At 31.4% G+C, this 15050-nt stretch overlaps 1 protein-coding gene across 1 annotated transcript; it reads right to left on the reverse strand.

Moving 5' to 3' along the window:
* Positions 1–5091: 5091 nt before the first annotated feature.
* LOC126672108 (uncharacterized) lies at positions 5092–10649 on the reverse strand. Its single transcript, XM_050366039.2, has 8 exons — positions 10428–10649; positions 9967–10215; positions 8868–9837; positions 8568–8632; positions 8111–8172; positions 7155–7258; positions 5911–5983; positions 5092–5744 (listed from the first exon to the last, which is right to left on the reverse strand). Exons 2-8 carry the CDS (start codon positions 10169–10171, stop codon positions 5478–5480), a joined length of 1746 nt encoding a protein of 581 aa, XP_050221996.1. The 5' UTR covers positions 10172–10215; positions 10428–10649; the 3' UTR covers positions 5092–5477.
* Positions 10650–15050: the final 4401 nt, after the last annotated feature.

Raw genomic sequence — 15050 nt, forward strand, 5'->3', positions numbered from 1 at the left:
TACATATGGCGGATCAAAAATTTATTAATTATTAGAATTATTAATTTATTAAATTTGTATAAAAAAATGATAAAATATATAAAAGATATTTTGAAGCATCTACATTAATAGACCTAATATTAATATTATATTATAAAAAAACTAACTAAATACACTTTACAATCACTCAATTTAAAAATAATAATTTTATATTCAATTTGAAAAATATCAAATCAAAAAATAATTATTAAAAAGCTGTATTCATAAAATGAAATAATTTTTAATATTAGAGATACTTTACTTATTTTGACCTATTTATCTAATAACATCTTTTAAATTTTTTCAAAAGAATAAGAAAGTTATAATTTGATGGTATTTTAGCTTCCACTTTATGAATTAAGGTTAGTATTACTTCAAATAAATCATCAATTGTTATATATTTCGTTAAAAAAATCTCTCTAATAATTAATGTTCATATAGAATATATTATAATTTTATTAATTATTAAATAATATAATTATTAATTATCCGATGTGGAACGAATTTGATTTCCTCAATTTTTTATTAATTATTAGAATTATTAATTTATTGAATATTAACTATTAGAAGGTCGACTGTAGTTATAGATAGATGAATGAAAGTTAAAATTATTGATATTTATAAAATCATAATTGGCAATAAAAAACTTACTTTTCTCCTATAACTGAATGCAGAAGGGTAATAATTCGATCTTCATCCTCGGTGAAGTTCCCACGTTTTACGTTCGGTCTCAAATAATTCAACCAACGGTGTCTGCAACTCTGCCCTGACCTTGATAAACCTAATTACAAAGAGAAAAATGAATCTCACTCATGACAGGGCGGAGTCAGGACTTTAAGTCGGGTGGTGCGTAAACTCAGGTGGTGAAACTTACAGAAGAAAAAAAAACGTTAAATTTTACCTGCAGATTTTGCCATCATGTTCCAATTCCATATGCCGTAGCTAGTAACATGCGCTATTAACTTGTCATCTTCTTCAAGAGCCCATGGACCTTTCTTGAATTCGGGCTGGCCTGAGTTACGGGTCGTCGGGTTCAAAAGATTCAAAACTGTATTATAGTAATTCTGCATCGAGCCTTTCAACTTTGAAGCAGTTTTTTTTTTCTTTTTTGTCATAGATTAAATTTTATTAAATGAAATATGAAAAGATACATCAATGAAACGACTCCTCAACACTATCGAGTCAGCCATTTCAAAATCAAATGATGAGAGCTGCAAATGCAGTCATCGACAAGGGCTTTTTTGGCCACCGAATGGACCACCCAATTATAGTAACAACGTATTAAGAAAACTATCACTCAAATAATTCTATCATCATTAAAAGAAGAACTTCCAATATCATGAAATGATGATAGACTACGAATAATAACTCCTCCATCAACGTTTGAAATCTCAATGCTTCGGCCACAATTGAAAAAGCCAAATTCCTGCCAAGATAAAAAAAAATCTGCCAATTTGCCAGTACATCTTCTATAGTTACTTTATTAATTTTAACAAATTTAAAATTTATTTTATTCATATTTCACCGTAAGATGAAATCATTTTCATCTAACAGCAGCATAGATATAATAAACAAAAATAAAGTAACTATTGAAAAGCCAATAAATATGTACAAGTGAACTGTTGCCAAAAAAACTTATTTAATTTTAATACTTATTGATAATTTAATAAACTATTAAATAATTATATATAAGTAACATGTGTTTTAGTAAATGTTTTTTTTAATACTTTTAATCTGATATGAAAAGGAGGAGAAAAAAGTATCATTTTATTTGGTAAATGTTTTTTTTTTTTTTAAATGGTTATTTAATTATGCAGAAAAAGAAAGATGAAGGAAGGTAGCATGATTTAAATATTCTTAATTTCTTATGATCAAGGCGTTAATCACAAAAGAGAAAATCAAAGTCTACCTACTATATACAATACCATAAATATGGATCTATCTTACGGTATCGAAGAAGAATACAAAATTTCCTACAGCCTATTTTCTTTTCAAAAATAAAAAAACTTCCACTGGTATATATTAAGCAATTACAAATGAATAAAATAAAATAAAAGATATACATCTATTTAACATGACGTAGAACAAAATGTATAAATAATTATAGAGCAAATCACTTCGAGGCTCCTGATGTATATTATAATTAACAGTTTGATATCACTTATTTTAAAAGTCTACTTATAATGGTCCCTCAGTTTTAATTCCGTTAACTAAGAGATGTTTCTGTTAATTTGAGAGATCAAATCGTTTAACGGATTGAAACTCGAGTACTAAATCGTTTAAAAGTGAGGGACCAAATCGTTTAGTAAAATTAAAAGTGAGGGACCAAATCGTTCACAAAATTAAAGGTGGGTTACCAAATCGTTTAAAAATAAGTGTCGAAATTAACGGAGGGACCTAATAGATAACGGATTAAACTGAGGGATCATTAAGTAAACTTTTAAAACAAGGGTATTAAACTGTTAATTATGGTATATCTTAAAGATCTTAGGGTAATTTGCTTATAATTATATGCATATCATTGTTCGCGATTGCCATATGAAATAAAAAAAAAAATTACATAGCTACTTCCCTTCTTAGAAAAACGACGAACAAAAATTTCATAAAAGGATTGGAATTCCTTCAATTTTATTTAAATTTAAAGAATCTATATCTTTTATTGTAAAATAAACGGTGTAAATCAAAAAATACAATTTTAATCAAATTAATCTACACCGTTCATTTTAAAATAAACGGTGTATATCGTGAACATAACTCTCAAATTCAAATGAATTTGAGGAAATTTTAATCCTTCATAAAATAAGAACATACAAAATAGATGATAAAAAAATATTCATAAAAATAGACATACAATAAAATTAAATTACAATAGTCCTTAAATGACGACTCCATCTTATTTTAAGTTGCGATAAATTTGCGATAACCCTACAAACTAAAGTAAGTTATTCATAAAAAAAAAAAAAAAGTAAGTTGTGCTAAATTCTTACAACTTAAATCATGGCAGTTTCTTCACATGTACTTATTTTCTATTTGTTAAACTGATTACTTAACGAATTTAGTATTGATTTATTAACTGATTTAATATTAATTTTAATTAATCAGTTTAATATTAATTTTATTATATTTTAATTTATAACTTTAAAAATGATCTATATTTAAAATTTTAATTTTTATTAAATTATATCTGACAAACATTTTATTTTATTTAATAATATTGTATAATAAAATGTCATGTGAATAGTTAATATTTAAAATTTAATTATAAGTATACTATCATAAATATAGCCACCTAGAATACCCCCAAGGTCCGGTGGTCGGAGCAAGGGCCGCCCGCCCGAGCTCAATCCCTCTGCTCCGCGAGTAACTTGAATGCTAGAACAAAAAATGCTGAAACAATATTTATTTATGAAAACAAATTACAAACATATAGAAACTATTTAGATGCACTTTTTAAAAATGGAAGCGTGCAACATAAAATTTGACAAGTTTATGTACAACAAAGGAATTAACATTATATTATGGAAGGGTTTGCATTGAGACTGCGATTATATGAATTCGGTAGATGAGTAAAAATTATGTCCAGAGTGTTGACCAGCCTTGAAACTCATCACAATATTATGATCCTGCAGAAAACTGCCCGGAATTCTTTCGATAACTATGAAAGAAAAATATTTATCGGCCAATGCGCAAGATAAACTTCTTTTCGGTTACATAACACCTCCAAAATCCCAAAGCTTGAACTATGGCATGGAACTTCAAGTCAGTAATTCATTTAGTTTTTTTCTCTTTGATCCTTTCAGCTACTTGCTGAAGTAAGCAATCAGATGCCCTTCTTAGCTCAGAAGAGTCCAAAAGCCTACTCTTTTACATCAAAATCGACATGGAAGGTCTTATTAAAGTCGGGCGAAGCTCGGATAGAAGCGCGCGGAATTTTGTTCTGAAGCTTTTGAAAACTTTTTTCAGCCTGAGAATTCCAGCTATAGTTATTGCTCTCCATGCACTTTAACAAGCAGGGCCATTATCACACTGAAGTTCTTGACAAATCTCCTGTAAGATACGAGCAGACAGATAAAAACTCTAATAGTATTAACTTAAGTTTTTGGAATTGGTAAACTGGGAATGCCCTGAATCTTCAGGGGATCTAATGTGGACACTATATGTCTACCTTGTTAGACTGAAACGTAATGGGTAAAACAAACGTCGATAGCATTTTATATGCGAGCTTTAGGATCGGAATTAAGGAGTAGTATGGACAAGTACATCGAACAGCATTTATAATTGCAAAGCTGGACTGCAATCAATTCTTTATACCCATAACAATCATTGCATCCAAACAAACCAGATCCACCATAGTCTCAAACAACAGAGGTTCATCCAAAACTCTCCCACAGAGTGTACATATGCACAAGAGAGTTCCTAATAAAAACATTAAACTCAAACCCAAATTTCGCTACACCAGGATGAACTTCTTGTCCTTTTGAAGACTCACTATCAACACAAACCTTATACAATGATAAGGAAACACACTTAGTAATCATTTTTTCATCATAAAATTTCTGAATTTGCAGGAAGTCCAAATCCGCAAGCTCATTCCGGTAAATTGCAAGTAAGACAATGTTCATTTTGCAGTAATTTACATTAACTGTCCTTGGACTATAGTCTCACTCCGAACTATCCTAAACGTTAATCCTTAAACTTTTATTATATAACTTAGTTGTCCTTCTCGTTACTCTTGCACTTCTGTCATTTTTTTAATGACGCGGCGTGCCAACTAGAGTCCTCATATGGATGCCTAAAATTGCCACATGACTTCGCGTGGCAAAAATTAAAATTTTAAACATTTAATAGAACTCTAGTTGGCACACCGCGTCATTAAAATCGATAAGAACAGCACAGAAATAACTGCAGAGATAATCAAGTTATTAAATAAAAATTTGTTGATAGCAGGGGTACGAATTAAAGTTTATGTAGAGTTCCGGGAGAGACGATAAAAAAAAGAAAGCAATAAGGACCCAGAATGATTACCAGACTCGTCGCTTAACTTGCATCAGGTTCCCTTTGGAATATAGAAAATTTATCAAAAAACAGTTACCATATTATATTATGTTATACATTTGTTATAGATGAGTAACATGCTCTTACAGAGGAGGAAGTGCTGAGAGATTTACAAGGAAACAAGAAGGAAAGAGGGCCCAGTATAAGAGCACATATAGCCTTCCAGTTCATGGTTAGACGCAATTGCAGAGAAATGCGGTGAAAGAACATGAAATTACCTGGATAGGAATCGAAAATTCTCTATGGTTCCAAACTTAAGATTTTCACGGACACATTTCTAACCGGCATGAAAAACCCTTTATGCAAGAGTGCTTAATCAATCGCTACAAGCAGAGAATTCCGTCGCGAAAGGGCAAAATACTCATTCTTTCCACAAAGAAAATATTCTTAGTCCACATCTCGAGTCACATATCAGCGACAGACCATAGATATGCTTCCTTCTCTGTAGCCTGCTTTTCATTTACCCTTTTGAACATTTTTTTCTCAAATCCATTACTTCGATCAACTCCATCCCAGTGTCTTCCTGGCTTTATACCATATCGATTTGGAGCAGCATCTAGTCCTCTTTTAATCCAGCTGTGATTAGGAATACCCTGGGGAACTATAAACCCTGATTCCTTCATCTTCTCATTGTCCCCTAGATCAGCAAGAATTGTTTCAGGATGCTTTTTCTACATGTAAAAAAGAGTGTAAAAGAATGTCAGAACATAATATAAAAGTAATTGAATTTTCAGTTTCATGTCTAACACAATCAAAAAAAAATATCTCAACCACATATTTAACCTGATACCAAATTATCTATGATTTTGACTACGCATAGCATTTCAATTGAATTACCTTGACTAGATCTGCCATAGGATCACCCCATCTTAGCTGTTCCTTCATCATTTTGTCAAGATCAGGATCATCCCTACAAAACAGGATACAAAGAATAAGTGCTACATACAAGGATATGAGGACAGATAAGTACTTCATTCTCAGCTGAATGCATTTCTTTTGATGGTTATAAAGAAAGATATTCATGGCCATACAGCATATATATCCACTATCACGTTTTCTCATTCTATTATTATTTTCCTTCAATAACTTTTTTTTTCTTCACAAACTAACAAAAACAATAACTTATAGAATAAAAAGAGCACAATATTGTGTTGAAAAAGTTATATAGAATCACTTAATTGCTGCATCGAGAACTTTGTTTATTAAATAGGCTAGCTAGCCTTGAGCTAATCACATCTACTGAAATATCAATTTGAAGTCATTTTTGTTAGATGAAAAGTACTACTTTTGACATTTTTGCAGCTATGTACCAACTTTAAGTACATGATTTACATGTAAATGAAACCATTTAAGAGGGGGAAATGCAGTTTGATTTTTCTCCTTGTTCACTCTCTACTTCCCGAGTAAGAGTCTTTTGCTGCAATAGATAATAAAACGTGATACACAATCAATCCTTCCTTCCACCTACCCACCCCTTCCCTATATATGGAGTTTTAACCACAACCCAGAAATTCTATCATAGACATATATCAGCTGTTAAATTCAGGATTAATGTACTTTCAAATAAAGGCCGTCTCCAATCGAACTCCCAATGGGACAAGATCATAAGTTGAGCTGTTTGATTTATACAGCTATAAAATAGATCCGAATAGGAATCAGAGAAACAAATTCCAAAAGATTCAATAATATATTTAAGAGTTAATTGCAAAACAAATCACAAACTTTAGCATGTTTTGCAATTATAATACAACTTTAAAATTTAAATTTCAGCAATGTCAAACATCAACTATCATTTTGTTATAATTTGAAATACCGATCAATCTTTTCTATTAGAAACACCTAATGTTTTAGCGTCCATGTCGGCATTTTTTAATCGGAAAAATATTTGGCATTTAGAATTGCAAAAAATCAATAGTTCATATTTGATAGTGCTAAGTTTTATAGTTCATGTTGTAATTGCAAAATACACTAAAGTTCATGATTTAATGCATTTAACCCTATATTTAAAGGTATCTTGAAAAAAAATAAAACTTTCAAAGCAATGCTTAATATTCAAGCATATATGGTATCTCTAGTCTTACCTGGTCCTTGCAAATGGCTTATCCTTCTCAAGCTCTAATTCCTGCAACCTAGCTTCAGCTTCCCGCTTTTGAGCCAAGCCCTTGCCCCATTCTAACTTCTTTTCCTAATTAAATAAAATACTGAATGAGGATGCTCCCATGCTTAAGGGATAAAGGAAAAAAACACAAATACTATACTGTTAAAAGAATAACATACACAATGGATTTTATAAACATTTAGAAGAAGCTTATCCGTACAACATTGAAAAGAGGTATTAAATTTTATAATATAGTGAAGTAGCTGAAAAGAGGCAAGCCCTTGTTTACACTACTCACAAGCTTTGAGATAGAACTTCATTCAAAACAAGCCTCTTCAGTAATTTTGTTGACACTATTTTGAAGATTAAAATACCACAAGAGAAAAGGATAATTAAAAAATTCTTACCCTATATCCGACTATTATTTTTCACGTCAACTTCCAGCAACAGCTAATGTACTGTGTGGCTAAATAGCTATAAGATTCCCACTGCTGTTTAAAAAGGATAATTATAAAAAATTATTGCAGGTTTCTAGCACTTTTAACTAGCCTAATCTAGTTCACTAATTGCTTAACATGGCTATGGACCTTTATTTAGGGGAAATACAATCACTAAATATTATGGAAATAGTTAATTCAAATAAAAAATACATCTTGAGCATCCTTCTGACCTTTTCCAATTTTAAATAATTAAATCAGATCACTATAAATGCATACACTTGCAGAAACAGCAAAAAATCAAATAATTGACCGAGAGAGAATCCTTGATAATCTCCTTCAAAAAGACTCACTCATCACAGAGCATCATATGAGTCGCATGAGAATACCATTGAAAATCTAAATCAGCATGCCAACTAAAATATCTATATGAACAATTTCTTTCATTACACAGGAACATCATCCAAGAGCAGCAAACTATACGTGAAATTCTTATAAGTACCTTAGGCTTTTCTTCTACTTTTTGCTTTGATTTCAAGTAGTCCTCTTTTGATATTCGCTGTCCTGCAGTATTAATGATTGAACAATTATGTAAACATATTACATGTTATGAACTCAAATAGCTAATTTAACATGGATCTCCAAATTGAAATTTCCTCGTTAACAATAAATTACGGATGATCAATATTTGACTATAGACAGTTGTTTTTCACATGAACTATAAGGTTGGATTCGTGAACAGAAAAATTTGACATTGTAATTATAATTTATTTCCGGTAGGGTTATATTACTTTCCACATCATTAGATTTTCTAATCAACTTTCCTATTTCATAGCGAGCCCTAAAGACGGCCCAAAGTTTTTTTTCTTAATTTATTTGCTCACTTTCTTTTCAGCTATTGTTCATTATTCAGTTTTGCTATAGCATATATCAATACTTAGAAACTAGTTTCCACTGACCTTTCTTATCACGATATACAGGTGCAGCACCCCGTCCACTCATAGAAGGGTCCATCTGTTTAAACCTGCATAAAAGGATACATTGAATTAGAAATGAATACTAGGATTAGCTAAACACCGGTTCCCGCACATATACATTTAGTTCAAAACAGCTTCATGCTGTTAAGGTAATAACCTGTTCAGAAGGCAAAGAAAGAACTGAGCATTGGCTATTAAAAAATTCCCAGTGCTCCCCCTATGCTACACAAGCAGAACCAAAGACCTAATTAAGTGACAAAAACATTGCTTATGAGAACTTACCTCAACAAATCGTTCTGCTTAGTTTTTGATATCTCATCTCGGATATCACGGCCAGAAACCAAACCAGTTTTTGGCTGCTGCATTAAGGGAGCTGGATCAGATGAATCCTTCTGACTTTTCCCTGCTGCTGAACTGTCTTTATCAGTATATGCACGTAAATTACCATCAACTGTTGAACTTGAACGCCTAGGCAGCCGTGCAGGAGAAAGATCCGTTGGTCCTGATTTCTCATTGTCCACCCTGTTTTTCCGAGGAGGTGAAAGATCTGATCCGGGAGAAGTAAGAGAATGAGTAGCTTCAAATTTCCTCCTTCCAGAGAATTCTGATTTTCGAGTATAAGATTGGCGAGGAGGGGAAATCTGGGCATGCTCTGGTGATGGAACATAATGTCGTTTTTGCTTCTGTCGTGGAGGTGACAAATCATCTTTTGTTGACGTTTCTGGTGAAGGTAAATTATTTCGAGCTTTATGCTTACGAGGAGGTGACAAATCAGCATTTTTCACTGCATGTTCTGGTGAAATTCTATAATTTCGAGCCTGCCTTTTACGAGGAGGTGAAATATCAGCACTTTTCATTGATCGACCGGGTGAAGGTGTATCATTTCGAACCTTCTTACGAAGAGGTGATAAATCAGAATTCAGGTCACCAGTGTGTTCTGACCTTATATCAGGTGATGGTGTATGGTGATGTCTCTGCCGCTGCCGTGGAGGTGACAAATCCTCATCTTTCCTACCAGTGTCTAAGTCCCTCTCTCCATGCTCAGGGGAGGGTGTATCATATCTTTCCCTTTGTTTACGAGGAGGAGAAATATCAGAATCTCGATTATCAGCATTCTCGCCTTTAGAAGAGAGTGAAGTCCATCCACTACCATCCTCAGCTATAACATTATAGCCCCGCCTCACTCTAAGTTGCTCAAGCCTCTTCATTCGCTTAACTTCAATATCCTCGTTAACTTGAGGTTTCTCTTCATCTATATTATCGAAACATTAAAAAAAACGAACACATCATTAACAAATACAAGAACCGAAATACGTACAAATAAATTACACATCTAAAACGAATTAAGAAATCAAATAACAGGGTATAAAAATTCATTTACCAGCAGAATCATTATCTTCTTCCTCTTCAAGTTTAACAGGCTTTTGCCATGCAGGGTCTTCATCAACAACTAAAACTCCTCCAGGTACATTAGATTGACGAGCTTTCTTCTTCTTCTTTTTTGACTTTTTATTGTTATCTTCCTCGTTATTTTCGTATCTTTTCAAATATTCTTTCATAGACAAATTAGTTCCAGAAGCTGCCATAGTAACTACTGTCCCTAATCTTTAAAGTTTCCTTAACAAATTTCCTGTAATCACAGTTAAAATGTCTAAAATTCACTATTAATCTAGCCAAAATTCCAACACATAGCAACTATGCAATAATTAACTGGCAAATAGACTGTCTCTAACAGTAATGAAATGGTTCAATTAACTTTGAGACCCAGATTTACATCAATTAAAATTGCAACGTTCATCTCTTAAGTAATGAATAAACAAAAGACTAAATTTGAGACGTTACCTAGAGAAGGCAGAATATTATGTAAGAGGGGGGAAGAGGCGGAAAGGACACGCACAGCAGTAGCAGCGGCGGAAGAACTGGAAGCGCAGCGGCGAAATGAGCTGAGCAGTGGGGGCCTGGCGGCAGAATGAGATGTGCAAGAGGCGGTAGAATGAGCAGAGGAAGAGGATGAAAATTTTATTTCGCGTTTGAGGCGACGCGAATGAGCGGAGGAAGAGGAATTTGTTTATTTATTATTATTATTATTATTATTATTATTATTAGGAAAAATAGTCATTTATATTTGCCTTATCTTCTAAAAATCCCTCACCTTTTAGCCCCAATTCGTTTGCACCCTCAACTTGTGAAATCACCTATTTTACCCAAATTTCAACTTTTTAGCCCCCAAGTCATTTAGGGTTTAAGATTTGAGGTTTTAGATATCTTTTTATACCTTTAAGGTTGACTATAAGATCAAATAATTACTCAACGTCCGAAAAAAAAATTCAAATACATTCTTAACATTTTAAAAAATGACAAATCAGATTCCAATTTGACCCTATAAATAAGACGTTGGGGCTTATTTGTCAAAATTGGAGGGCCTGATTGTTCACGTTTTTGTTAGAGGCATATATGAACCTTTTCGGACGTTGGGGAATTATTTATTTGACAGGTGAAATTACAATCTCCCTTCCACTATGGTTTGCCCATGGGACGAAAAGTTGAGTATATATATTGTATTTGTAGGCAAGACATAAATTTTAGGACTAAAAAAGATGCGGATTATATATTAGGAGTTCTAGTTTATTCTTTTCTTTATCATAACATAGTTTTATTACATAGTTTTAATTCATAAATTTATTTGAAACTATATAAAGTTCAAAAGAAAATATTCTTAATCGAATTTATATACTATTTTGTTCACGAGTTTTTAATCAAGTTTATATACAAACCAGTTAAAAAATTATTAATCGAGTTTATATACGAGTTGTTCGTAAATTTATATTTTTTATTTTTATTTTTCTCCTCATTCGCCGACTCTTCCCTTCTCAACTCCTTGTCTTCAACCGGCCGTAAGAACTTCATCAACAACTCATTCTCTATTAATCTATTAATATCTCTATTAATCAATTTTATATATAGTATCATTTAAGCATACAATACAAAGAAAAAGATATATTTATAATCCATGTCTACAAGGAAGATTACAAATTTTATATAGAGATAAGGGTCATATATACTCCTAATATTTGAACTCCGGATCATTTATACCCTCATGATTTTGAAATGTGTATGTATACCCCTAACGTTTTTAAACCATTTATACCCTCACACTTAATACGTGTAGAGTTACATATAACCCTTTTTAAAAAAATATTGGAGGCTTAAATAAGTCTTTCTATAAATATTAGGTGCATATATGACTCTTTTTCCTATTATATAGTAGTAGGTAAGTACATAATACGATTGTAAATTTAAAAAACATAAAATGAAGTTATGTATATGTGTAATATTTATGAGAGAATAATTTAGCGAAGAAGAATTCTTACAATGGCTAGTTTAGAAAACTTTCATGAATATGCAATAATCGGTGTTTGATAAAGTTAGAACAAACATCAATTCTTGAAACTAATATTATCCCTTTTCAAATTCTTTTGGCATAATTCATTTAATGTTGAAGTTAGTGATATAATAATATTAATATCCCTTTTCACATTTTTTGATAAAAAAAAATCCACCGCATAAATTATTGATTTGTCAATAAAGAAACTAGAAAATTTTGTTTGGAACTGGAAACTTTACTAGTGAAATATAACTACATTGGTTAAATAATCACTTTAATACTAGCTAATTAACCAGTTCTAAATTGATTATTTAATCCAGTATTTTAAAAATCGAACCGATAAAAAAACCGTTAAAACTACCGGAATCCGGTTAGACCGGTTCAACCGCCTGAATAAATTTTTTTTTGATAAATAATTATTATATTAGCACAACCACAAGAAGTGAAAGGCAAAAACCGACACTAGCCTCTAGCAAAATAAGCTAGGCTTCTAAAAACGTCATGACCATTATACAAAAAACAAGGGTTATGAAACTTAAAATGAATCACACCCTTATTGATACATAGAAAAATTAAATCATCGTAATCTGTTGTTTCTTGCTTGAACACCCTTCTATTTCGAGGTTTCCATAACTCCCAAACACAAAAGAACCATATAGTTGCCCATAATTTTCTGAATTTATAGCCCGACAATGCTAACCATTGTTGATGGAAATTCTTGCAATTATCCGGAAAAGAAAAAGCCACAATGTCAATTTTCTTCAACAAAGAGTTCCAAAACTTCCAAGCTAAATCACAGTGAAGAATAATATGAATCTCAGTCTCAATTTTGCCACAAATCGAACAAGAAGAATTAGGAAAAGAGAGCAGCTCTTTCCGGTACAGAAAAGAATTCGAGATGATTCTTTCCTTAATAAGTAACCAGAGGAAGAAAAGAATTCGAGGCGGGACCAATGACGGACCTACTCAATGACCAGAGGTGGCCACTGCCCCCTCAAAATATAAATCAATTTTATTATACCATATATAATTATTTGATTGTTAGTGATAATTTAGGTACATACATGCTAGGGGATTTTGGAAAAAATATGAATCTAATTCATAATTTCAATTAATATAAAATTTATTGTGATTGGATAAAACAATGCCTTCTGGTTATATTTTTAATCTGTTAGGATCATGTTATTTTATAGAGTTATAACAGTATAAAATAGTTCTTTTTTGAATATATATTTAGAAGTGTATATACGATTCAAACCAAATTTAATTTAATTGTGAATATACTATTTTTTTACAATCAAACCGAACAAAACTATCTATCTATATTTTTTAATTTTTTTAACTAAATCGTACTGAATTCACTTAATTGAGAGAATTTTTTGAACTATATCATACTACATTAAATTTTAAATTGGCCCCTCCAAAATTATATGTATAGGTCCGCCACTGGGTGGGACTTTCTGCTTCCATAAATTGATTAAAAAAAGAGTCGGAATCAACCTGAAATTTGTCGTGGTAGCACTGAATAATTAATAGCATCTGGTACGCATCATATGTATTAGGGGTGGGCAAAAAAACCGGTCAAACCGATTAACCGAACCGAAACCGGAAATCCGAACCGGAAAATGTGGTTAACCGGTCCAACGGTTTAGGTTTAGGTTTTGATTTTTAGTTTTCATGGTTAATGGTTTAGGTTTAGGTTTTGGATTTCTAAAAACCGTGGTTAATCGGTTAACCGGTTTATATATATATTCATATATTTTTAATAATTAATAAGATATATTTTATGATCTGTGAAATAATATGGATTTTATAATATACACAATAAAATCTAATTATAAAAATATATTGACATATATTTTATTTAGGAATATTTATATATTTTAGGAGAATTTATATATGAAAATATTTTAAAAGAAATTTGTTTTTCTTATTAAAATATTTACTTAACAGAAATATGAATATTTAAGTATATAAATAGTAGAAAGTGGACGTGAACAACACCACAAACAATTCAAAAAATACAAACCTAGCTTTAATATTACTCATAAATTATTTATAAATAATAATAGTTTTAAATATTTGCATTGACTTAACTATTCATAAGATAGTTTAGATTTATATTTTTAATATAATTTGAATTTTTATAGTTTTTTTTTTGCTTGCTAAAAAATCAAATAGAATTAAAATTTTATCTTTTTTGTCTTTAATTTTTCTAATGGTTATATGGTTAAAAACCGTAAAACCAAAAAACCGAACCGTTTTTTATGGTTAACCGATTTACCGGTTAACCGTTTAAAATTTTAGGTTTAGGCTTTTAATTTTAAAAACCGTATTACAATGGACCGGTTTACAATTTGCCCTCATGGACCGGTTAACCGGTCCATGCCCACCCCTAATATGTATCCACAATGGATTGGGATTCCGGTCATGTTCACAATGTACACCGTTCATTATGAACGGTGTAAATCAAAAAAGTACAATTTTGATCAAATTAATCTACACCATTCATTTTATAATGAACGGTGTAGACTATAAACATGACCCCTTCAAGTTTTGAATTTGAGGGAATCCCAATCCATACACAATTTGTAAAGAATAGAAGACAACATTAGCGCACGCTTTACAATCAATTTTAGGCCGTTGAATTAAATTGGATTGGGATTCTCTCAAATTTATTTCGAACTTGAGGGGGTCATGTTCACGATCTACACCGTTCATTACAAAATGAACGTTGTAGATAAAAAACGCACAGTTTTAACAAATTGATCTACACCGTTCATTTTATAATGAACGGTGTACAACATGAACATTGAATTTGAGGGAATCCCAATACATTTAAATTTCCTTAATACATCTGAACCATTAAAACCTAACATTTTTATTAACCTACTTTTAACTCATTTTTACATTAGTAGCCCACAAACATAAAACTCCATTTCATTCTTTCTTCTCTTATCTTAGTGTTCTTCATCTTTTTTTCTACTATTTGTTTTAACTGAGATGCTCTTCCTTCGATTCTCATTCATAAATATCATTATTTTTCCCACTTTCTCCATTTCCTTCTTAATTTACAATTT

This window comes from Mercurialis annua, linkage group LG3 (assembly GCF_937616625.2).
Source record: "Mercurialis annua linkage group LG3, ddMerAnnu1.2, whole genome shotgun sequence".
Lineage (NCBI taxonomy): Eukaryota > Viridiplantae > Streptophyta > Magnoliopsida > Malpighiales > Euphorbiaceae > Mercurialis > Mercurialis annua.

Excerpts from the sequence above, each read along its gene's own strand:
- LOC126672108 (XM_050366039.2), bottom strand. The coding sequence starts at position 10,171 with ATGGCAGCTTCTGGAACTAATTTGTCTATGAAAGAATATTTGAAAAGA. Across the intron at positions 8,173-8,567 it reads TGTATATCGTGATAAGAAAG|GACAGCGAATATCAAAAGAG; the intron begins GTCAGTGGAAAC and ends TTAATACTGCAG. Across the intron at positions 5,984-7,154 it reads AAGCCATTTGCAAGGACCAG|GGATGATCCTGATCTTGACA; the intron begins GTAAGACTAGAG and ends CCTGTTTTGTAG.